Source organism: Pseudopipra pipra, chromosome W (genome assembly GCF_036250125.1).
Source record: "Pseudopipra pipra isolate bDixPip1 chromosome W, bDixPip1.hap1, whole genome shotgun sequence".
In the NCBI taxonomy this organism is placed as follows: Eukaryota; Metazoa; Chordata; class Aves; order Passeriformes; family Pipridae; genus Pseudopipra; species Pseudopipra pipra.
In genome coordinates this window covers 33,237,389-33,260,985 of record NC_087580.1, presented here as the reverse complement: position 1 = coordinate 33,260,985, position 23,597 = coordinate 33,237,389, and the positions used below count along the sequence as shown (strand labels likewise).

At 56.7% G+C, this 23,597-nt stretch overlaps 2 protein-coding genes across 2 annotated transcripts in view; one reads left to right on the top strand and one right to left on the bottom strand.

The window, feature by feature from the left end:
* The window catches only part of LOC135405259 (zinc finger protein 883-like), a 142,024-nt gene extending 118,712 nt beyond the window's left edge, over positions 1-23,312 (top strand). The window contains exon 5 of the mRNA XM_064639924.1: positions 22,340-23,312. Coding sequence (XP_064495994.1) covers positions 22,340-22,931 — 592 coding nt within the window. The 3' untranslated portion in view covers positions 22,932-23,312. The remainder of the gene's footprint in view (positions 1-22,339) is intronic.
* LOC135405569 (maestro heat-like repeat-containing protein family member 6) lies at positions 2,592-4,043 on the bottom strand. The gene is made up of 5 exons (XM_064640276.1): positions 3,862-4,043; positions 3,602-3,703; positions 3,298-3,400; positions 2,969-3,025; positions 2,592-2,819 (listed from the first exon to the last, which is right to left on the bottom strand). The coding sequence occupies exons 1-5, from the start codon at positions 3,982-3,984 to the stop codon at positions 2,713-2,715; spliced, it is 492 nt and encodes a 163-aa protein (XP_064496346.1). The 5' UTR covers positions 3,985-4,043; the 3' UTR covers positions 2,592-2,712.
* Positions 23,313-23,597: the final 285 nt, after the last annotated feature.

Here is a 23,597-nt window from a genome sequence, read left to right as displayed (position 1 = left end):
CTTCCTCCCTTGCCTTGAGGTCGTTGTGCTTTAAGAATCTGGCTGTTCAGATGCCCTGAAATGTCTATAGTATTTCAATGGGAACAAGCTTCAAGATGTGCTGTTTGGCACACATGAAAAATGACCTGCCCAGAGCAACATGGGAATGTAGGTGCTGCTCAGTAATGCCCCTTGACTGGGACAGGCACTGCTGAGGATTTTTTCCTTCCCCTCTCTGATTCCATTCCCACTGTTTTGTACAGACTCCTTGGGGTCAGATTTTGCACTGTACAGTTTGAGAAGTTAGTGCAGATGTGTGTTTGCAGGCATGTTCCTATTCTGTATTCCCTGATCAAATTCAGTAAACTGATACCTGGCTTGAACTTTTTTTCCCCATAGTACTACTTTTATTTATTTCTCCAGAACAGCTTGAGAAAATGAAGGTACACTTAGCCCCAGGTTACTTGCTGCTGTAATCTCTTGACTTTTTTTCTTTTCCCCTCTCCCAAACTGATGGGTAACTGTGAAACCCAAGGTCAGGAATGTGGTTGGAATTCCAGGCCCCAGCCTGGGGGAGGTGACACTTTCAGTCCCCAGGGGAAGAAGCCACTGCTTTGTTTATCAACAGGCAAAGGGCAGCACTGTGGGAAATCAGGCCTAGAAAAAAATGTACCTTTGTAGAGAACTCACTTCATTACAGGGGTGAGCTGCAACTCCTAAAACTGCCATTTCAACTCCTGTTTCAACTGCCACCGCCATTTCAACTGCCGTGACAGCTGGCAGCCAGTCAAATGCTGTGGTCACAGATTTTAACTTATAAGATATGATTATCTGTTGGTGTTGGGTTATAAAAGGAGGGCTGCGACTCCAATAAACTTGTCTCAGCTTCACCCCCCTGAGTCCGTGCCTCAATACACCACAAATGGCACCCCATGTTGGGGCATGAAAGAAACTAAGCTGTTTCTCCGGTGGTGTAGCTCAGCTGAACACAAGGAAGGAAAAAGCGCTGAAAGGAAGCGACAAGAGAGCTCTCAATTACCTTACGCTGGATGATAAGGGAAGCAGCTGAGAATGAAATGGGAACCCCTTTAACGAAAAAGCATAAGGCAGTCTCGCGAGCCTTTGCTGAAATCCTTAAAAAATATGAGAAAACAGTACAGGAAGAAAATTTAGAATGTCTCCTTTTGTGAGCATCCAAAGCTAATCCCACATTAAATAGTGACAGTATATGACTGGAGAGTTTGGGATGATATCGGTGCCAGACTCTGGGACAGCACCATGCTAGGGGATAAGATAGCAACCTTTTTATTAAGAACATGGAGAGCAGTTCATGAAGCTTTGCAAGCTCACTCCAGCTCCACAGACAACCGTGTAGAAACAGCAACTGATTCTGAGCCACTATCACAGCAGGAGCTGAAATTTTGTGTGCAGACCCTGCCCCATGCCCTGCCCCGACCGCAGTCTCCCGCGTTGCCTTCCACGCCGCCAGAGCTGCCTTCATTGCCAGCATCACTGCGGCCACCTAACGCACAGCCCGCAGCGTGGCCAGAAACAAAGGCCTCCTCCTCCACACCCCATTTGTGTGGACTTCGCTTCCGTGGTGCCGCTGCCACAGCACCAGTTTCTCGGTCAGATGACTCCGAGGAGGACCCAGAACTCACAGATAAGGAACAAGATTTAACCTTTCACTCTCCTGACTTGCCTGACAAATGGACGCGAGTGCGGGGGGAGGCGAGACTCGCAGGGGACACGGCAGTCTTAAAAGATTTCCCAGTCCTGGTCTTGCCTGACCAGGACCCTTACTGGGAGGGTCTGTCATATGCTCTTATTAAAGATGTAAGGTGAACAGTAACAGACCACGGTTTGGGGGCTTTGCACTCAGTCTGTCCCCTCGCAGCCTTCTGCCACCCACCCACTCCCAGATTCCCCTCAAGACTTCCCTCTCCCTTGTCCCATCAGGGCCTCTGCAGCACCTCACCCCTTCCTGGCTTCCCAGCGCCCCCTCCCCTGCGGGTCTCCCCCAGCCCCGCCAACCTGCCCGGCAGCGGCACAGCCCTGAAGGAGCTCCAGAGGAGACGCTCCAGAGGCACTTGGGAGCCCGGAGCAAACCAGCCAGTAACACACAGGCAGGACACAGATGCTGCCTCCTGGCTGGGGAGGGCTTGTGGCCATCTCCAAGGACAAGGTGCTCAGGGTTCCCCACACCTCCAGCCTCTGCCCCTCCATTTTGCTGGAAACGTTGAGGCTCCAGCAGAGCCACCAAAGGCCAAGGGGCTTCTGCTCACTTTTGCTGGCACGCTGCACAGCGGGGCAAGTGTTGCTGAGCACAAGGAGCTATTTTCCCCTCTTCCCCAAGGCCCTGTGCACACTGGGCACCAAAAAAACCTCCTGGGCTTCTGTATGTGATAACATGGATGTAATGTTCCCATGCTGAGCTCAAAGGGGGTGCTTGCAGGGAAGAGGCATCTTCCCCACAGGCTCAGGTGGCCCCAGGAGATGGAGCTTCCTGCATCAGTTCTCCACAGAGCTGCAGGAGCACAGGCAGACACTGCCCTGCAGAAAAGGCCGGGTCTGCAATGCTCTGCACAGCCAGTCTTGGAGCTGCTGGAATCTGCAGTAAGGAGCCATCTGTACAGATCTTGGCACGTAGCGGTGTTGAATTGCCAGGCCTGCCATGGCGAGTCTGATGTCTTCTGTCACACTTCTACGGGCTGGAAGAGGCAGCAACGGAGACTACCAGAATGGGAAGAATGAAGTTCTCCGCACAGCTCTGATGATGTGGAGCGTTTCCTGGGCCAGGTTTGAGACGGCAGGGCTGTCATCAGTGATGTCTTGAAGGGCTGGAAGAGAAAGGAAGAGAGCCAAGGTGAGAGGTCAGGGGTGTGGGGACGTGAGGAGCCCCTCCTGCCAGGGCCATCCCAGCCAGCTCTTGCCATGGCCAGGAGGGAGCAGGGCCCAAGGGGATCAGCTGGAAGGTGCCCTCGCTCACCTTGGCAGATGAGCTGCAGCTCTGGCTGCTCCTGCTTCATGGACCTGGCGGCGATCCCTGGGAACACAGAGCCTGTCAGGCCCCAGAGGCACAGGTCCCCCGTAGCAGCGCTGCCAGCCCGGCCACACGGCCTCCTGCCCTGGCAGGGCTGAGCCCGGGGCCTTCCCGCATGGGGACGCCCCAGGGCTGGGCTGGCACAGGGCGGCAGCAGGCGCTCGGGGCCACTCGGGGCTCCACGTGCCCTGGGCCGCATCCTGCTGCCGCTGCAGCAGCCGGGGCTGGGGCCGAGCTGCAGCGGGGTGGGGAGGGACCCCGGCCTTGTGGCTCACCCAGAAACTTGATGGCCAGCTTTCGCAGGGGCTCCTCTGGGCTCTCCAGGAATGGCAGGGCCTGGCGCACGTACTGGCCCACTCGGCTCCTGTCCTTTTCCAGCTGCAAAGAGCGCCAGGGCATGGAGGGAAGGCTGGGCTCAGGCTCTGCCCCTTGGCCGGGCACTCCCTGCCCCCAGCACGGGGCTCCCCTGCCCGCAGAGCCCTGAGGCCTGGCCAGCAGCTGCTGGGGCCGGGCTTTGGGGGGAGCGGAGGGCTGGGTGCTCCTGGGAGCCAGGGGCTGGGGCTTTGGGGCCGTCCTTACCAGGCACTCGGGAAACCTCCACGGCTGCTCCATGGTCACCAAGTTCTCAAGATCCCTCCACTTCAGGAACCTGGCTGCACCAAACAGTGCTCTCCGAGAGGCCTGCACAGCAACAGAGAGCGGGCCATGGCACCGCAGCCCAGGGCACAGCACCCGCATCCCTGCACCAAGGCCAGGAGGAGGCTGCAGGCGACCATGGGCCAGGGCAGGAGGCACAGCAGCCTCCTGCCATGGGGACACCAGAGCCCACGAGTCCTCACCTCTGCCACACGCTGGTTCTCATCGTGCCAGTTGAAGTAGAATGGCACCAGACTCAGGTACACGTGTGGCTTTAGGCTCTTGCTCCTCTCTGTCGCTTCCATCAGCTCCCGGAAGAGGAGCATGGAGAGCTGCTGCAGCTGGCTGTGCTCCTGGTGCAAAGGAAGAGGAAAAGACCTCAGCACTGGCTTCTCCAGGCCCACCGGGGCACAGGCCTGAAAAGACACTGGGCCCAAAGTTTCCTGGCAGTACTCAGTGCCCATGATGAGGGGCACAGAGCCTTACGTTGTCAAAGAGTGGCCGCAGCGCCTCAAGCAACTTCAGGGCTATTGGGCTGGATATTTGGATGATTTTCAAGCCCAGCACATTGATGAACACAGTGAGAGTCATCTCAACCGCGTCCGTGTCTGCATCCTGCAGTAGCTCCAGGAGGCTTTCATTCAGGCTCCGGATGCTCTTAGCCTGTGTGGAACACAATGCTGTGGTGCAGCCCCACGCTGCTGCCGCGGGGCCCAGAGGCCAAAGGTGCATCCTAAAGGAGTTGGGCAGCTGAACGGGGAGGAGGAGAGCTGGGAGCAGCTGCCACAGCTGCCAAAGGCCAGCCAAGGCCAAGCTACTGCCTTGCACAGCCGCACGCTGCCGGCCCGGCTTCAGCCCCTGCCCCCTGCTCACCATTGAGGGAGCCTTGCTGAGCACCACCAGGCCTCGGAGCGCCAGGCGACGCCTCTCCGGGCACTGACTGCGCAGGTGCCTGGAAATAATCTGCAGGATGCTGGGCCCATATTGTCTGGGGATCAGGCAGTGCAGGACCTGAAAGGCAGGGAGCAGTGACAAGGTGCCCGGCCGGCAGGAGCCCGGACCCGCCCGGGGCTGGGCCCAGGCAGCAGCACAGGGTGCAGGCACCGTCCCCGGCGGCTGCAGCTGTGAGAGGGCAGAGAGGGGGAGGCAGCTGGGCCAGGCAGCGCTCGCCATCAGGCTCACCTCCACCAGGAACGCCAGGGCAGGCAGTTCCCACAGGGGCTCTCCCCTGCTGAGCCGCGGGAGCAGGCTGACGGCGATGCTGCGACCGAAGGAGCAGGAGACATGGCACAGCTCCCTGCAAGGGGGAATAAAGGTGCCAGAGACCCTGAGCCAGGTGGGCAAAGCTCTCCTGGGACTGACTCACACAGGCCTGGTCTTTGACTACCAGCCCAGGAGAGGACATGGGCACTTTGGGAGGTGGCTCCTCCTGTGCAGCCGCCTCTCTCCACCTTTTCCACTCTGCTCAGCCATCCCTGGCTGCCAAGGCCCTCTGGCCCAGCAGCACGGGCACTGTGAGGGGTGGCCTGTGCACAGGGCAGAAAGGACCTGTGGGGGTGTGGGGCAGTGGGGAGAAAGGGCTCTCACCTGGCCAGCAGACCCACTGCATAGTGGTGGCTGTCAGCCTTGAGGAGCATGTCCCAGCCACACTTGCGACCGATCGCCATCAACACATCCTCATCCAGCAGCTGGCGCAGCAGGGCTTTAACAGTCTGCACTGCAAACCTGTGTGCAGAGCACAGCCCAGGTCAGGCACAGAGCCCTGGCCTCAGCCCCGAGGGCGTGGCAGGGAGAGGGGACTGGGATGGAGCACCTGTTGGGGTTGGGGGGAAGGCTGCGCTGCTCCCGGCATCGCCTCCAGAAGGTCTCGACCTCCTCTGACATCTCCTCTGTGCTGATGAAAACTTGGAAGAGCAGAGTCAGAAGGAGGCGCGGGAAATTGTCCTTCAATGCACTTGGGCACCAGGAGCGGGACAGCTGGATGATCTCCCAGAGTGCCACAGTTGCCTGCCAAAGACAAAGCACCCAGAGACAGCTCTCAGGGCCCAGATGTCCATGTGGCAGGGCCCAAGCGTGGCAGGGACAGGCCAGAGGAGACACAGGGGGATCCCCCAGCCTGGTGTCCCTGAACCTGCCCCTAAGCCAGGCTTGCAGCCCAGTGCCTGGGGCAGGGAGAAGCAGTGGTGAGGGAGGATGGAAAGGCATCCCAGAGGCAACCTGGGGGCGAGCAGAGGTCAGCTCAAGAAACTCACAGCCAGGGCAAAGACATCTCTCTCATCCCCATCAGAGGTGCGTCTCCTGTGCGCTGGCCAGTATTCCAGCACACAGAAGAGGATCTGCAGCACCGGCTCCTTAGTCCATCTGGAGGAGATGAGCGTCTTCCACATGGTGCGAGCAGCTCTGTGGAGTCACAACTCTGGCTCAGGGGGGTCTGGGACACAGCTCTGTGGCCTGGGCAGCTGCAGGGCCCAGGTGACAGAGCCACGGTGCCTTGTGGGGCAGGGAGGCAGGTTGGCCTCAGGATTGGAGGCTGACATGCCAAAGCTGGCAAAGAGAGGAGCTGGAGTGTCCTGGAAGTCTCCATGTCTCTGGCACCCCATTTGGGACAGGCTGTCCAGGGGGATGGGGTCTAAAGGCAGGTGAGCCTTCAAGGCAGGTGAGCCCCATACCTGTCACAGGCTGGGGCAGAGCGCAGCAGGGTCACTGCAACATCCGTGGGGTGTGCCTTGGTCAGCAGGACCAGAGTCTTGTCCAGCCTGTGCTCATCAGACACATTGGACGTGAGCCACTGATGGATGCACCTGACTATGGCTGGCACCTGGAGGGGACATGGGGGACAGTTGGAGAGCTGCCAGAGCCAGTAACTTGCCCAGCTTCCCCCAAGAAGTGCTCCCCTTGCCACCACACTCTGCTGGTCTCAAAGGCTGAGGGGACCCAGAGCAGCCAGCGTGAGGGGCCACAGCATCCCTGGGGGACTGGAGCCCTGGCCACAGGCTGCTTACTTGCTTTGCTTTGTAGACACCATTCTCCACAAGCAAATCCAGCAGGGCAGCGCTGGTCTGGGCATTGAAGAGGTTTGCCATGTCCCCAGTGGCCATGAAAGTGGCCTCTTCATGCCAAATGCACCTGATGAATCTGCAAACCAGCTACAGGAGAAAGGCAAGGAAGAGAGAGGGATGTCCCCTGGAGGGCTGCGACAGCGGTGCTGGGCTGAGCAGTGAGAGCAGGCCCAGCCCAGGCGGGGATGGCTGCAGGTACCTGTGCTGCCCTGCGGAAGCGGCCACGGGCACGGAGCTGCTCTTCTGTCTGCTCCTGGCCTGCATCTGGCAAAGAGCGAGCGTGCTCAGAGCTGAGGGTGTGCGGGAGAGGCCGGAGAACACAGCCCAGGCCTGGGCTCCAGGAGCAGGCAGGGCCAGCCCCGGGATGCCCAGTGGATGGAGCACGGCTGCCAGGAGATCAGCCCCGGCCCCTCTGCCCCCTTCCTTTCCCTGGGCATGTCCAGAGGGGATGGGCAGGATGAGGCCAAGGGGGCTGCAGCCACCAGCCCTGTGGCCCAGCTCCAGCACTCACCCTCCTGCGGGGGCTGCACCTGCTGCACCTCTTCAGGCTGCTGTGCTGGAGCAGCCCTAGGGCTTTCCTCCTTCTCCTCCTCCTTCACCCAGGCCAGCTTGGGCACCGTGGGGGGTCTCTGCTGCATGTCTCCGTCTGGTGTTATGGCTACCTGCAGCAGAGATGCCATTAAAAAAGCTTTGGCTTTCCAAGTCCTGCAGTCGTGCCTTGAAGGCAGCTGCAAGAGAGAAGCCTGGGAAATGCCTCGCCTCATCCAGTCCCACTGTCTGGCCTCAAGGGCACCTGCCCCAGGGACTGGAGATGCCTTGAGCAGCCCCAGGTCCCCAGGTCCCACAGTCTGGCCTGGAGGATGCACAGGGGAGAAGTGGAGAGCTGCCAGAGTGAGCAACTTGCCCAGCTTCCATGGAGAAATGCTTCCCTTCCCAGCACACTGTGGCAGCCTCAAAGGCTGAGGGGGCCCAGCGCACCCAGCTTGGGGGGCCACAGGCTGCTTACTTCAGCAGAGACAGCTCTCTCCTCAAGAAACTCCAGGCTGGGGGTATCGGCCAGGCGCTGAACAGGCGCGGCGTCAGTGCTCGCCACGCCCTCCATCGTTGTGGCGTCGGCCTCCTCCGTGAGACCAGGCAGCACAGAGTCACAGTGTGACACATCATCAGTGGACGTGGTGTCCCAGTGGGTTGTGTGATCACTGGTTGCGGTGTCACACTTTGCTGGGACAGCAGTCGACGCGGTGCTGACATCAGGATTTGTCACCTGGGTCGGGATGGTGTCAGGCTGGGCCTGGACATCAGCTGGTGTGATCCTGGCCTTTCTACGCCGACTGCCCATGAATTTCATAAATGTCTGCAGGAGAAAGAAGGGCAGGGAAGAGAGGGATTTCCCCTGGAGGGCCGCGACAGCGGTGCTGGGCTGAGCAGTGAGAGCAGGCCCAGCCCAGGCGGGGATGGCTGCAGGTACCTGTGCTGCCCTGCGGAAGCGGCCACGGGCACGGAGCTGCTCTTCTGTCCGCTCCTGGCCTGCATCTGGCAAAGAGCGAGCGTGCTCAGAGCTGAGGGTGTGCGGGAGAGGCCGGAGAACACAGCCCAGGCCTGGGCTCCAGGAGCAGGCAGGGCCAGCCCCGGGATGCCCAGTGGATGGAGCACGGCTGCCAGGAGTTCAGCCCCTCTGCCCCCCTCCCTTTCCCTGGGCATGTCCAGACGGGATGGGACAGGATGAGGTCAAGGGGACTGCAGCCACCAGCCCTGTGGCCCAGCTCCAGCACTCACCCTCCTGCGGGGGCTGCACCTGCTGCACCTCTTCAGGCTGCTGTGCTGGAGCAGCCCCAGGGCTTTCCTCCTCCTTCTTCCTCCGGAACAGCCTGAGCAGGCTGAAGCGTCTCCCTGCCATGCCACAGTCTGGTGTCCAGGGCACCTGCAAGAGAGAAAGAGAACCTCGGAGAAACTCCGGGCCCTAAGTCCTGCAGAATGGCCTTGAGGCCACCTGCCGCAGGGATTGGAGACACCTCGGAGAAGCTCTGGGTCTCCAAGTCCTGCAAAAGGGTCTTAAGAGCACCTGCCACAGGGCTTAGAGACACCTCGGAGAAACTCCGGGTCTCCAAGTCCTGCAAAAGGGTCTCAAGGGCACCTGCCACAGGGATTAGAGACACCTCGGAGAAACTCCGGGTCTCCAAATCCTGTGGAAATGCCTCGAGGTCACCTGAAAGCGAGAAAATCCTCCAAAACGCTCCGGGTCAGCAAGGCACGAGTTGGCTGCGCGGGGGCTCCGCACAGCACCGCTCTGTCCCGTCCTGTCCCGTCGCCTGCTCCGAGGAGCACTGTTGACACTGTGGCCGTGTCACCAGCAGCACCTCTGTCACCGCGGGTCATAAAGGGCCCTTGGACACCCTGCCCCCTTCCATCCCACCGGCCGTGTCCAGCGTGTCACAAAGGGCCCTGGGACACAGTGCAACGTGGCCTGGGGCCTCCCCCAGCCCCGCCAACCTGCCCCACCTTGGAGGGAATCCGCTCTCTGAAGTATCTAATCTGGCTGGACCTGAACTGTAGGAACGGCTCAAGAAATGAGCAAACACTCCCCTCCTGTGCCTGCTCACGGCAGCACAAGGAGCCCCCTCGGCCGCCGACTCAGTCGCAGCAGGAAGGGCACGGGGCCTTCCACACAAGCTGGCACGGCCTCCTTGGGAGAAGTGCTGGCTGGTGGCCATCCTAAACAGGGGGGCTGACACCGAGAAGGAAGGTGTGGGCAAGGGCACCAATGCTGCTGGCAGCCCTTTGGCCGGGGCTGCACCCAAATCAGCAACTCTGGCAAGTCCTGGCCCAAGGAGACCTGCCACCGCCCCGAGTCCTGGCAAGGCTGCTGCCTGTCTCCTGCCCCAAAGAGCTGTGCCCCTGTGTATTAGTTCATTTGAATACATGCCCGGAATAAAGACAAGTACAACAGACATTCAAACAGTACAAAAAATCTTTTATTGCAGTGAGAACAGAAAAAACTACAGGCAAAGAGAATCAAAAGCTGAAAAAGAATACAAAAAAACTGCTTTATCGGTTGGCATTCATACAATACTACGAACAGCTTTTATTATAGTATTAACTAGTAATAAGGGAATTAAAGGAAAATTTAAAGGATATTAAAACAATACTACGAGTGGCTTTTAATACAATATTAACTAGTAAAAAGGGAATTAAAAGGATATTAAAAAAGGATATAAAACAGTGGCTTTCTCAGTTGCTTCCTGTCAATAAACTGTGCTTACCCACACAGACAGGCCAGGGCTGCCAGGATCTGCAGCAGCTGGTCGGTGCCCGTGCTTAGCGGGCGTCCCCACGGAACAACACAGTCTCCATGGCAGGATGAGGATCGCTCACCCCAGCAGTCCTGACACCCCATTTTATCAGCTCTACATTACACCACGTAGGGCCAGTACCCAGTATAAGGTGATGCCTGAGTGGCAGCCAAACCCCACCTGTTCATCACCTGATAGCAACAGTCTGTGCGTGCCCTGCTGTAGGGCAAGGGGCCAGCGACCCCTGCCCACAGAATCTTCCTCTCACCATCATCTTTCTCACCCCTGTGTATGACCTCTACCACTGTGTTTCAAGGGTAGATGTATCTATCTTGCAATATGTAGCAAAACCAAGGAAGAACTCAGCTCTGATAATAGGGGATATCAGGCTGACTTGCTAAAAAGCACAATGGACCTTACAATTCGCTTGTGCCATGAAGTTACATTGTACCATACTCTGGCTGGTTTCACATCCTAATATGATTTCTTTCTCACGCCTCTATGCTCCATTGATCATCTAATTCAAAAGTACCCCCCTTACAGACATGAAACAGTTTAAAGTCCTGTAGATGTAGAGATGAAAAAGTCATATCTAAAATGTAGTGCTAGCTTGTTCCTAAGCATTTCCAAAATTCCTTCCCGTCAGGTGCCAGGATGGGTGGGCAGGAGGTGACCTGCTTTATTCAGACCATTCTTGTACCTGTGACTGCTGCTCTTTCACCCCTCTCCCCCTGTTTCTGGGTTGGTTTCTAGAGCTGTTTTTGAAAGAAACACTTTTTTCAGTCTCACACGTGAATATTTTCAAAGAAATACAAGACACGAAAATCTAGTAAAACCAATATTTAACAAAATGGTGAAATCACACTCCTTTATGTACTCTGAGCACTCTGCTACTGGCAGTTTGTGTAGTTCTCCATATACTGGAAATGTAACTAAGGATCAAGAAATTTTCTGTGTTCTTTATTTCCTTTTTAATTTTTTTTCTGTCATCAAATTGACTGCAGGATTTGGTCCTGTCTTTGTGGAGGATGAATGCCACTGTCTTTTTATGTTTGATATTTTATTACTTAGGGGGACTGTCAGTGGGAGAAGTGGTGGGAAGGATCCTCCCCTCAGGGGCTGGAGCTTCAGCTTCTAAAGAAGGCTGTACTTAATCACAGAGCTGCAACTCAGGATTTCTCCTGGCCTTCCAGAACTTTTCATTTAGCCAGCTGAGAGTGCCCAGGGCACAGCCAGGTTAATGTTTAACTCTTCCAACACTGTGCTCATCCCGAGGATATCCTGTCATCCTGAGAAGAAGGAAGGGAGATGCTGTGCCTATTCCCTGTGGCTGTGCAGGAAGCAAAACCTTCAAAGCCGTGGCCCTTCTGAAGGAGTTGATCTTGTGTTATTCCTCAGTAGTCAGCACTGAAAATTCTGTATCTGAGACACTGAATGAAAAGGAGAGTTGCTGAGAGGCTTGTTTGGGGGACAGTGTTTTTTTGGTTTGTTTTTGTGGGGGTCTTTTAGAGCCAAATGAAGGTTGGATCATGAAAATCAGTCTTGTTACAGACAAAAACTGTAAAGGCATTTAAATGCTTTCAGATGCTGTAACCATTTTCCTTCCTTTCACTTTCTCACTCCTTGCAAATCAGAGACAGTTCCTAGAGGACAGGAGAATAAAATAAACAAAACAAGAAAATATTTTTCTACTCTTAAGGTCTGTGTCAGGTCTGTTTTGAATGCATTTAGATCCTACTGCTTCCATGCTATTTTTCAAGTAGCACCAGATAAATACCTGTAAACTACCGAGATGACAGTGATCATTCTTACTTCACAAAATGTTTCTCTTTTTTTTTCCTATCCTGTGTCCCTTTTGTGTTCTGTGCTATGGAGTGACTATATTTTTGTTCTAAGCTAATTCACTGCTGCTGTTTTGGGTACAACTAATGTAAAGCAGCAAACCCATAACATGTCAGAAACAGGCTACAGTGTGTTGAAGACACAGCTTATGTTTGATGGTGTGTAAATACAGAGAGTTAGTTGGGTTTATCTGATAGCCTGGCAGAAGGAGAGAGGAGCAGGACAAACTGTTTTCAGTAACTGTGCTGTTCAGACCCCTGATAAGATGGAGAGTGCTTTGGAACTACTGATGTGCTTTGAATAAGAAAAGAATAATCAGGTCCATTGGCACTGGCTTATCAGGAAGGAAGTAAAATGCCAGCACTTTTACATGAGCAAAAGGAAATGTTTTAGACACTTTGGGCCATTTTTCCACTGAAATTAAATAGCAGGGTGCTTTTGAGTGTGCTGTAAGGAGTGGAAGGATTTATTACCTTGACAGAATGACAGGTGAATGTGTTCAGAGAGGAGTCCTCAGCAACAAGAACAGCTCTTTGGATAAGTGGCCACATCTATTCCTGCTTCTGGTAGAGATTCAGGAATTCTCTCCTTTCTTTCTCCTAAAGTGCAGTGGCTCACTTACAATGGGCAGTTTTTCAGAGTGTCACATCCTTGTGCATTTTGTAATATCCTGGCAGCATGTTTGATATTGGGGGTGTAACAGGCTGTTCATAAAATAATGCTGGATCATTGACTGGTGTGTCCTCTGCCTTCAGTCACTGGGTATTTTCATGTTCCAAAAAGAATATATCTCAGCCTGTGCTGGGAAGGGAAGGTGTGATTCACCATTAACTTACCCCAGCAGGCATGAATCATGCTCAGATGCACTATTATCTTCTCAAAGTTGACTGATTTTTATTTCTGTACCTTTTCAAAATTTATTTCTAGGTTCTTTCACATGCTTACAATTAATTTGGGGATATTCAAATTCGCTGAATGATAGTGCATGAACATATTTGATTGATTTTGGATTCTAATTGATTCCTGTCAATGAGATCCCTGTGACACTCTGAAATCAATGCTATGTGATTCAACCAAGGCACCACTGTTCTGTACATTAGGTAGCAGTTGGGAATTTAGGAACTAAATGTTCACAAGCTATAAATGGAGAAAATGTTTAGATTTCAATAGCCCTTTTTTGGCATTTATTCACCCAAATATGTTTCTCGGGAAAGTTAGTTTTCCAAAGGGCAGGCTTTCAGTAAAAGAAAGATCATTGATTTAAGGTTTATTAAATTTTAGCTAAAAACAACAGGCTCCATTGGGATGTAAAGTAATTTTAGTATATCCTGCAGGCAACCTTCATGCTTCAGAACTGTTGCTCAAAGGTTTCATTCTTCTCTGAAGATGTCAATTGTAAATATAAAAATGCCTCACTGAAAATGGAATGGTTCAAAGATTCTAACTGAAATATAAATTCCTGCCAGGGGAAAGCACTATAATCAAAATAAAGTGCTCTTAACTTTATTTTTCCTGTGGAGGCCACACTTGAAAAGAGTGCTTCAAGGCAGCAGGGTTAGTAGGGAATGTGAATTTTTATTCATTTATTTATCTACTCTCCCCCACAGATGATGATAGTCCAGCTTTGGAATCAGCAATACACTTCAGACACCAATACAAGGCAATATGTGAGCTGCTGCTGCTTCCAAAATGCAGTATCCTGGCATTTCAGTCAACTTTATAATCTGGCCAAAACCCACTTGGCAATCTTAAAATCTAGCTTCTGAAGCACTTTTATTTCTGAAAGCATTTAATGTCTTTTTATATCTTTTTAGTAGATATTAAATTTCTTAGGAGCAGTGGCCAGGATGTACACTTGATGGATGACTGGGGTGGGGAGTCTCCCCCTACCCTCTGCTTTTTTTTTTCCCTCCCCTTTAATTTTAAAAAGAGGTGTGATAATTGTGCATTAGGTAATGCTGGAACATGAATCCTGCAGATGCAGCTGTTTGACAACATTAACGTGGGGGGTTTGTACCATTGTTAGGTGAGTTAGCAGAGATTTTCCAAGCTGAGAAGGACAGCCTGCTGCCAAGCTCTGGCAACTGTCTTAAGAAATCTTTTTCTTCGGGGATGCCCTGAGGAAAATGATGACTGGATTCTTTTCTAAAGGCACAAACTGCCTGTTTTCTCTTCCATAGCATTCAGAATGGGACTCCTTGTTCCAGCCTGCCTGCTCAGGGTTTTGTGGTGCTGGGTTAGGGTTTTCATGTGGGTTTTCTCCTGTGATAAAGTTGTGTACAGTGAATATTGATTATTCATCCCATGTCTGGGTCACTGTCCACATCTTGAATTTGACCCAGAGTCTGTGTAAATGAGGAATGCATTGAAACAAAGTCAAGGATCCTTCAGTGACTTGTTTTTGTGAGTTCAATCTTCTGAGACCTCTGATGAGTCTGGCAGGGCAGTGCCTGTGTGCAGAGGGGCAGGGAAAGAGAGTCCCAGCACAGCAGCAGTGCCAGGGAGCAGCAGCATTTGGCCTGTTGAGAGCTGCTCTTTTTCTCCTGCCACCCTCCCCTTCTGGGCCTCGGCTGAGGCCTCAGTGCTCTGGGCCTTGGTCCCTGGGCTGGGCTGGGTCAGTCCTGTGGCCATGGCACTGCTGGCATGAGCTGGGCTCCACTGCACTCTTTCCACCACACAAGGGGCTCCATTTGCTCCGGGCACAGCCTGAAGCCTCAGCTCTTCTTCTCCAGGGCTCTCAGGAACAAGGCCAAGGAGCAGACTCTCCAGAGGGTCCTTGCCTTGCTGGTTTCTCCCTGGAGTCCGTGTGCTGCCCTCAGGGTCCCACTGTGGGGGCTGGAGGGGCTGAGGCTGCTGCAGCTGGTGCTGGTGGTGGCCAGTGCCCCTGGAGATGGCAAATGGGGCCTGAGGAGCCCGGGGCCGATTCTCTGCTGCTGTGCTGGGGAGCGGGGCTGGCCCTGGGGCTGCAGGAGCTGCCTGAGCTGATGATGTGCTGAGCATTGCAGACCCAGAGGGCCTGTCCCTGAGCTCCATGGCCTCCATGGCCTGCTGCAGGGCCAGACCTGAGTGTGCTGCTCTGCTGGGCTGGGGCAGGGGCAGGGAGATGGGGGGACCAGGGAGGGGCTGGACTGGGCAGTGCCAGGGAGGGGAAAACCCCAATGTGGAGCTGAAGTGTGTGAGTGGGCAGGGTGGGGGCTCTGCAGGGCTGGGGCACCTCTGGAGTCAGCTTTTCCTTTGGCAGCACACCTTATCTCAGAGGAGATAGTTTTGCAGAGTTGGCTTTTCCCCCTCTTTCCCAAGGTTTTCTCTTTTGTTTTCTCATCCCCTGAGGGGAAAAGGGGGAAGGGAAGCACATGTTGATCCCTGATTTTATCTGTATACAAAAGGGAGCTGGGGCGGGGGAGACAAAGCGATTTCTCCCTCTATTCTCTCTCTTTTATCCCATTCCCGCCTCCCTCGCCACACCCCGGGCGACTGTTTCACCGCCGCCCCTCCTCGCCCGTCCCGCGGGGCAGCTCTTTCAGCTCCGGGGCGGCGGAGACTCCCCCGGCGCGGCCCTTTGGTTTCCCTTGGTTTATTCTCCGGAGCTGATTCCGTTCCGAGCTCGCCCCCCCTCTCTGGCGACCCCCGCCAGGGCCCGTCCCGGGGCGGCTCCTTCAGTGCCACGGGCGGCGGGGACCCCTCGGGGCGGCTCCCCCAGGGCCCCGCCCGCCGCCGCCGCTCCCCGGGGCCCTCCCCGCTTCCTGCCGGGATCGGACACCGCCGGCGGCCCCGGCCCTGCCGGGCTCCATCAGCCTGAGCAATTGCTGCCAAGGAGGGGCCGGGGGCTTCCTCTTGGCCTTCGTCTCCCTGGCGCTGGGGCTCGGCTTCTACCTGCGCCAGAAGGTGAGGGGGGTCCCAGGGGGTCGTGTGTCCCCCCAGAGCGTCTGTGCCCCCCCGGGGACCCCCCACCCCGCTGTCACCCCCTTTTCTCTCCCCACAGAGCTCCTGAGCCGGCGGCGGCCGCAGCCCCTCCCCGGGGCCTCGGGCCCAGCCTGGACCCCTCCTGTCCCTGTGAGGATTTTGGGGGGGTCGTGTGTCCCCCCTCCCCTGCTGCCACTCCTGATCCCAGGAAAGCTTCCCAGTTCTCCCCAGTCCCGGTTATTGGAGGGCAGTGGGGAAGGGGCTTGGGGGAATCCCAAGATGTGGAGCAGAGTTTGGGGGGGGCAGAACAGGCCCCGGGATGGGTCGGGAATGGGGACCCCGCTGTGTTCCCCCCTGTCAGCCCGCTCTGGGGGGCTCTGGGAGGGAACTAACCCCTCAATAAGGCACCCAGCACACGTAGAAAGGTTCTGGGCACCCCCTAAACCTCCACACAGGCTCTGGAGGACTGCCTAAACATACTCAGAGCCCACCCAGGACCCCACCCAACCCCTTCTCTGGGGGGACTTCTCTGGGCACTGGTGGTGCTGGGAGCCCCCCCGGCTGCGGGCGAGGAGCTCTCGGGTGAGCGGGGGGTGGGAAGGGGGCGGTCAGTGGGAAAAGGGGGGTCAGAGGGGACAGAAGGGGTGGTGGGACCCCAAACTGAGTGGGAGGGGAGTGGGACCCCCCAAAAGTGGGGGGAGGAGGGGCACTGAGGATGCCCTCTGGAGCCCTGTCAGAGCCCTGACACTTCTGGGGTGACTCCAGGAACAGCCTTCACTGGCCCAGGGACATTCATCTCCCCAGCCTCACACACATCCCCTGCAAATGGCCCTGTCTCCTCCATCACCCTCCTCTGCCTTTCTGGCCTGGCCCTTTCATTCCACACCAGCAAAGCAGCCTGGGCACTATCTCACCTGGGCACTCAGAGGGCTTCTGTGAGCAGGAGGGGCAGATTTCTCTGGAAGGTGCATTTGTCCCCTGTCCCATGGCACAGGGCACAGCTCAGAGGATGAATATACTCCCAGGCACACACATCCTGGAGAGCTTTTTCAAGACAAAAATAGGGAGAGGAAGAAGAAAAGAGGCAAAATTAGAGAGATGAAAGGTGCCCCAAAAATCAGGAGCTTCCTCTGAGCCAGGTTTCCATAACTGAATCACTGATGGGATATTTACTTTGATAAGTAGCTGCACAAAACTATTGATGTAGACAATGAAAGAATCAGCTTAATAGAATATATAGAAGGTGTTGTCAATGGAAACAAATGGAGAAAAGTTGTTGAGATTAAAAAAAAAAAAAAAAAATCGAAGGTCTGGCAATGCTGGCCAGGAAGCCTTCAGCAATTATCAAGAGTCCTGTTCTGCAGAGGTTTCAAGTGTCTCCTAAATTCCACACTCCTGGCTTCAGGCCATGACTTGCCAGAGCAGTCCCAGAGCTGGCCACTGCCCAGAGATGCCCTGGGGCAGCTCCAGTGCCCAAGTGGGACAAGTGGCCCAGGGTGTGTGGGAGCCCTTTGGAGCAGGAGCTGTTGGGCAGGAAGGGCCCATCTGGGGAGGGTCAGGGAATCCCCCCCTGCAGCCCTGCTGCCCAGGCTGAGGAGGGTCCTCTCCAGCCCACAGCCCATCGTGTGCCCTTGGGGGCTGCGCTGCCGGGGCTGTTCCCGGGCACTGACTGGGGAATCTCCCGGGGTGCCCCGCGCGAGGCGGGGGCGGGGCGGAGGGCGGGCAGGGGGCGTGGCCGCGCGCTGATTGGCTGCGGCGGGGGTGTCTCCACCCGCAGCGCGCGAAGGGCGCCATCTTTGGCGCGTGGGGGATTCGGGGGCGGCGGCCCCGGGAAAAGCTGCGCTTGGGTGTGTGAGCTGGGGGGGTCTGCGGGGGGAGCGGGGTCTGGGGATCCCCTCGGGGGCTGCGGGGAGCGCGGCTGGGGGTGGAAAGGCTGGAGGGCTCGGGAGGGCTTAGCAGAGGAGTTCGGGGGTTCCCTAGGAGATTTTGAGGGGTCCCTGAGGGGGTTCGGTGTCCTGAAGAGACTCGGGGGGGGGGGTGGTTGATGGTCCCCAAAAGGGGTTTGGGAGTCCCTGAGGGGGTTTTGGTTTCTGAGGAGACTGGGGGGTCCCAGGTGGGCTAGAATGGTCTCTGAGGTGGGTTGGAAGGCTTTGCGGGGACTTTTGAGGCAGTTTTCGTAGTGTTTAGGGGGTCCCAGACGGCTTTGAAGGTCCCTGAGATGGACTGGGGGGTTCCTGAATAGACTTGGGGGGTCCCAGGTGTGCTTGGTGGGTCACTGAGAGGGTTTAGGGGGTCCTGGGGAGGGAATAGGTCTCTGAGGGGATTTGAGGAGACCTTGATGAGGTTTTGATGGGTCGAGGGGGGGGATTTCTGAGTGGACTTCAGGGATTTTGAGGGGATTTTGGGGAGTCCCCTAAAGCGTAGCAGTGGGGTTCAGGGGATCCCCTAGCCCCAAGGAGAGGGATCTTAGGGATGCCCCCCAAAATTCAAGGCAGAGATATACTTCATCCGGGTAAGGGGATCCCAGTGCCCTCAGTATATCCCAATGCCCTCCCAGTGATCCTCAGTATGGCCCAGTAACCCCTTCAGTGACCAGCCAGTGTCTGTCCCAGTGACCTCCCACTGCCCCTCCTATGGCCCAGTGATCCTCCAGAGAGCAGCCAGTAACCCCCAGTATGGCCCAGTAACCTCCTGGTGTCCCCCTGTGTGTCCTGGTAATCCCCTCAGTAACTCCCCAGTTCTCTGCCAGTGCCCCCCAGTGTGCCCCAGTTCACCTCCAGTCCCTCCCAGTGCCCTCCCAGTGTCCCTCAATAACCCCCCAGTCCCTCCCAGTACCCCCTAGTTCCCCCCAGTGTGTCCCAGTATCCCCCAGTAATGACCCAGTGCCCCACAAAGCCCCCCAACTGTCCCCAGTGTGTCCCCAGATGCCCTTGGCCTTTCTGTGAGCGTGGGGGAGGGGGCATTTTTGGGTTCAGAGGGTCCGGGGTGGCTCTTGGGGTGAGATGGAGGGGGACATCAGGGATGGAGTTTGGGGACAGTGGAATTGGGGGTGTCAAGGGGGGAATTGGGGTCATGGGGAGGCCCTGGGAACAATGGAGACACCGGGGGTCTCGGTGTGTCAAAGGGGGGAACTGGGGACACCAAGAGGGTCTTTGGGACACTGGAGGGGTCTCAGGACTCACTTGCTCTTGGTGCAGCCCCCTCTTTGCCCCCCAGGCTCTACTTACCCCTCCAAATGTTCCTTAACCCCCATTTTCCCTTTAATCCCCTCCCCCCAAAAATTCCTTTGACCGTGAAGACCCCTTTTAACTCCCCTAAATGCACCCAAAGCCACCAAAAACCCCCAAAATCCCCATCCAACCCCCCCCAAATCCCTCTAAATCTCCCCCAGCCCCCCCTCAAATCCCTTCCAACCCCCCCCAAAGAGGGATCACCCGGCAATCTGGGACAGGAACACAGTGGGCTGTACTGGGGGCACTGGGGGGGGCTCAGGTGTCCCACAACATCATGCCCCAGCTCCAGGAGAGATCTGGGGAGCAGTGAGGAGGTACTGGTCTGTCCTGGTCTGTCCCCCCGTTCCCCAAAGCCCCTCCCCAGCTCCCCCAGGACCCTCCCGGACCCCAAAGCCCCCCAGGCTCCCCCAGGCCCCTGACTTGGTCCTGCTGCCCCTTGAGCATCTGCAGCTGCTGCAGAACCAGACATTTCATCAGCAAATGTGCAGGTGACACCAAGCTGGGGGTGTGTTGATGTGCTGGAAGGCAGGAGGGCTCTGCAGAGGGACCTGGCCCAGCTGGATCCATGGGCTGATTGCAAGGGGATGAGGTTCCAGCAGGCCAAGGGCCGGGTCCTGCCCTTTGGCCACAAGAAGCCCCGTCAGCCCCCCGGGCTGGGGCCAGAGTGTCTGGAGAGCAGGCAGGCAGAAAGGGAGCTGGGAGTGTGGATGGACAGGAAGCTGAAGAGGAGGCAGAGTGTGAGCAGTGTGATGTTAGAAAAGCAGAATAGGTTCTGGGCTGGTTGTAGAAGGAGAAAGAAGCCCAGAGGCCAGTGCAAGCAGGCAGCCCTCAGCTTGCACCTGATGTCCCCTCCCTGCAGGTTCCTGTCCTTGAGCCCAGGCCCTGAGGTGAGGCTGAGAAGTGGCGCGGAGGTGAGCCCAGAGCTGTCCCTGAGGTGAGGCTGAGAATAAGTGCAAGGCAGAGGTGCTGCTGAGGAAGGAGAGCCCTGTGGTGGGGAAGACACAAAGCTGTGAGTGCCCATCCCCTGTGTGCCAGGTGAGCTGGGGCTTTGCTGCAGAGCTGCGGGCGCTGATTTGAGCGTCTCCAAGTGCTGAGATGGTGGGCACCCAGGAACACAAACTGTGCCTGGCCACAGAGCCTGCAAGGAGGAGCAGAGACAGCCGTGGCAGTGTGGGGGCCCAGGTTGTCCCTGTGCCTTCCCCTGCAGGCCCTGTCTGTCCCTGCTGGGCCCCTGTCCATCCCCATCAGGTCCCTGCCCGTCCCCCCCGGGCTGAGCTCCCCCCAGGAAGTGCCGTGGAGCTGAAGCTGCTGCCATCCCCCCCTGCAGCCGCTGCCCCAGCCAAGGGAGCAGCAAAGGCAGGGCCAGGAGCAGAGGCAGCAGCAGGGGAGCCCTGGGGGGGGCCGGGAAGCTCTTGTGTGGGTCAGGAAAGAGGCGCTGGGCTCGAGGCCGGGGCTGTGCTGAGCAGGCCCAGCCCTCACATCCCCCCAGCCAACGCCGGCTGCCCGGGGGGCTTGGGAGGGACCCCCAGCCCGTGTGCCCCACACTGAGCTGGCAGAGAGAGAGCCAAGGGACAGGGCCACGGGCAGGGCCACGGGTGAGGGACAGGCAGGGCCATTGCAGGGCCACGGTGAGGGCACAGCCTGTGGCAGCAGAGCTGCCCAGGGCCGGGGGCAGCCGGGGGTGTTGGTACCAGCCAGTGCTGGGGCTGAGCAGAGCAGGAGGCCTCTTGCAGAGCCCTGGAGCAGCCTCCCACTTGCCAGTCCTGCCCTGGTGGGGTGACTCTGTCCCTTCCTGCAGGACACTCCCCCCGAAATCTCTGGCGGGGCCTTTTGTGTCTATTCCTGGTTGCTGATTCCTGCTGGGGACCTGAGGGCCCCTCTGCAATCCCATCCATGGGGCACAGTCTCCTCTCCAGAGCTTGAGTCAGTGCAGACTTTGCAGGGAAATCTGTGCTGGCAGCTGCATCCTGAGCCCGAGGTCAGTTTGTATCCCTTAGTGCTGATCCATCCGAGGGATCCAACAGATCCTCTGCCATTCCATCCGTGCACCAGGAGTCACCCTGCTGCTCTTGACTCCCTGCAGAGGAACAAGTGCCATCTCTCTGTTTGGGAGAAGCCAGATGCTGCCCCTGGGCCATCAGAAGTGGTGCTGAAGCCTCTTTCAGCCCAGCCCTGGGTGCAGTTTTCTCATCCCCTCACCGAGTGCCCGCTCCCCCAGCCGGCACTGACCAACCAGGGTGTTTGGCACACGTGGTTTGGTGGTTTGGAGAAACAGCGCTGGACTGGCAGGGGGCCAGAGAACCTTGAGGAACAGCCCTGGTGAGGTGCCCACACTGTCAGGGGCCAGGGGATCGCTGCTCCACGGAACCAGCTGGAGCTCTGGGTGAACCTGAGCTGAAGGGCCTGTGACCTGTGGATGAGTCCAGGATGGAGCAGAGACCCCCCTGCAGCCCGGGAGGAGCCCACGCTGGAGCAGGGGATGCCCAAAGGAGTTTGAGAGCCCGTGGGAAGCCCCTGCAGAGCCGAGGGAGCAAAGCCCTGGTTTCCCAGGGTGTTGCCTCACCCCAATTTGGTTTTGGAAGATTTTTTTTAGTCTCATCTTCATATTTTTGAGTATTTTTTAGCTGAATCTCAAGGTTTTGCGGTTTGGGGGGGCAGGAGTCTTCTCACTATTTCTTATAGGCTTTTGCCTGAATCTCAATGATTTGGGTTTTCCTGGGCTGATCCTTGCTGTTTTGGAGGTTTTTATGGACACAGGATGCCCGATGTGTTCTAGTGATGGACTTGGGCAGGAGGAACCCCCAAGCCAACGCACTCAGCCCTTGTTTCCCCCCCATCAGGATTTCTCCTTCCCAAAGCTTGGGCGGATGGAGGAGGAGGCTGCGAGGAAGAGGAAGATGCCTTGGGCCCCCCAGGCAGGTGAGGAGGAAGTCAGTGTCCCTTTGGGCGGGTGTTGTGCTGGCTCTGTCAGCCCAGCATGGCCCCGGCTGCAGGACAACCCCGCTGGCGCCGCCGTCCTGCCGGGGCTGGAGTTGGGGGGATGTCCTTGGCCTTCCCTGTGGGCCGGAGGCAAATCCCCTCCCTGTCCTTCTTGCTTCCTGCCCCAGGCCCTGAGCTGAGGACGGAGAGCCCGGAGGACAAATCCCCCCGTGAGACCCTGGTGGGAGAGGCCGTTTTGAAGGGCTCCCCGGCGCAGGAAGGCAGCGGGGAGGAAAAGGGCCGGAGATCCCCCCGCAGGAGGGGCTCCAAAGCCATCCCAGGGTGCTCTGAGGAGGAAAGAGCCAGTCTGTGCTGGGAAGGCAGCTGGAGCTTGAGGGGGAGCTGCGAGCTGCTGGTCCCTGAGCATCCTCCTAGCAGGGAGAAGCCCTTCAGGTGCTTGGAATGTGGGAAGAGCTTCACCCACAGCTCTAGCCTAATCCGCCACCAGAAAATCCACACTGGGGAATGGCCCTACTCATGTGGGGAATGTGGGAAAAGCTTCAGGAACAGCTCCAACCTGATCCAGCACCAGCACATCAACACTGGGGAACGGCCCTACACATGTGGAGAATGTGGGAAGAGCTTCAGCCGGAGCTCCACCCTCTCCACCCACAAGCGCATCCACACTGGGAAACAGCCCTATGCGTGTGGGGAATGTGGGAAGGGCTTCTGGCACAACTCCAGCCTCCACATCCACCAGCTCATCCACACCGGAGAACGACCCTACAAGTGCTCGGAATGTGGGAAGGGGTTTCAGACCAGCTCCACTCTCCTCAGGCATGAGCAGACACACACGGATGAGAGGCCCTTCCGCTGCACTGACTGCGGGAAGGGCTTCAAGCAGAACTCCCACCTCGTCACCCACCGGCACATCCACACCGGGGAGAGGCCCTACAAGTGTGGGGAGTGTGGGAAGAGCTTTACCCAGAACTCTACCTTGACCAAACACCAACGGACCCACCGGTAAGAGAAACCCTACCAGTGCCCCACCTGCAGGAAGAGCTTCGGCCGCTGCTTCCACCCCAATGAACCCTTTGATGGTGAGGCAACCCCTGGAGTCCAGTGACTGTCAGTCCATCCCTTTCGACCACAAAGGGCCAGTCCCCTTTCCCAGGGGCAGCTTCTTCCAACAGATCCCTTCTTGGGGGGTGTGTGGAGATTCCTGCCTTGGCTGGGGACCCCCCAAGGTCAGTTCTGGAGGTTGAGAGCAGAGATCTCCCCACGAGCGTTGGTCTGGGGGAGTTCCATCCATCTCTAATTAAGAATTATTGCTTTTGTGCCAGCTTGAGTAGAATTGCTTCAACAATTGCTTTAGTGTAGAGCACTGTCCTGTCTTATCCTGTACTCCTGGTAGCCTTAGTATTTGTACTGTGCAGTAAATAATTCTGATGAAGATCTTTTGTCTGATCATTTGTAACCCTAAATAATTCCTTTCTATCAATAGATTTGATTTGCCATCATTAAAACCTGGGAGACCAAAGTGATTGAGTCACACCTCTGTAATTCCTCTAAATTGAAGCTGTTGGCATAATCCAAGGCTGAGATTGGATCCAGCAGCCCCCAGCACCCCACAGGAAGTTGGGAGCTCAGGGGGGCCACCCCCCTTTCCCAATCCCCCGGTTTCCAAAGATCC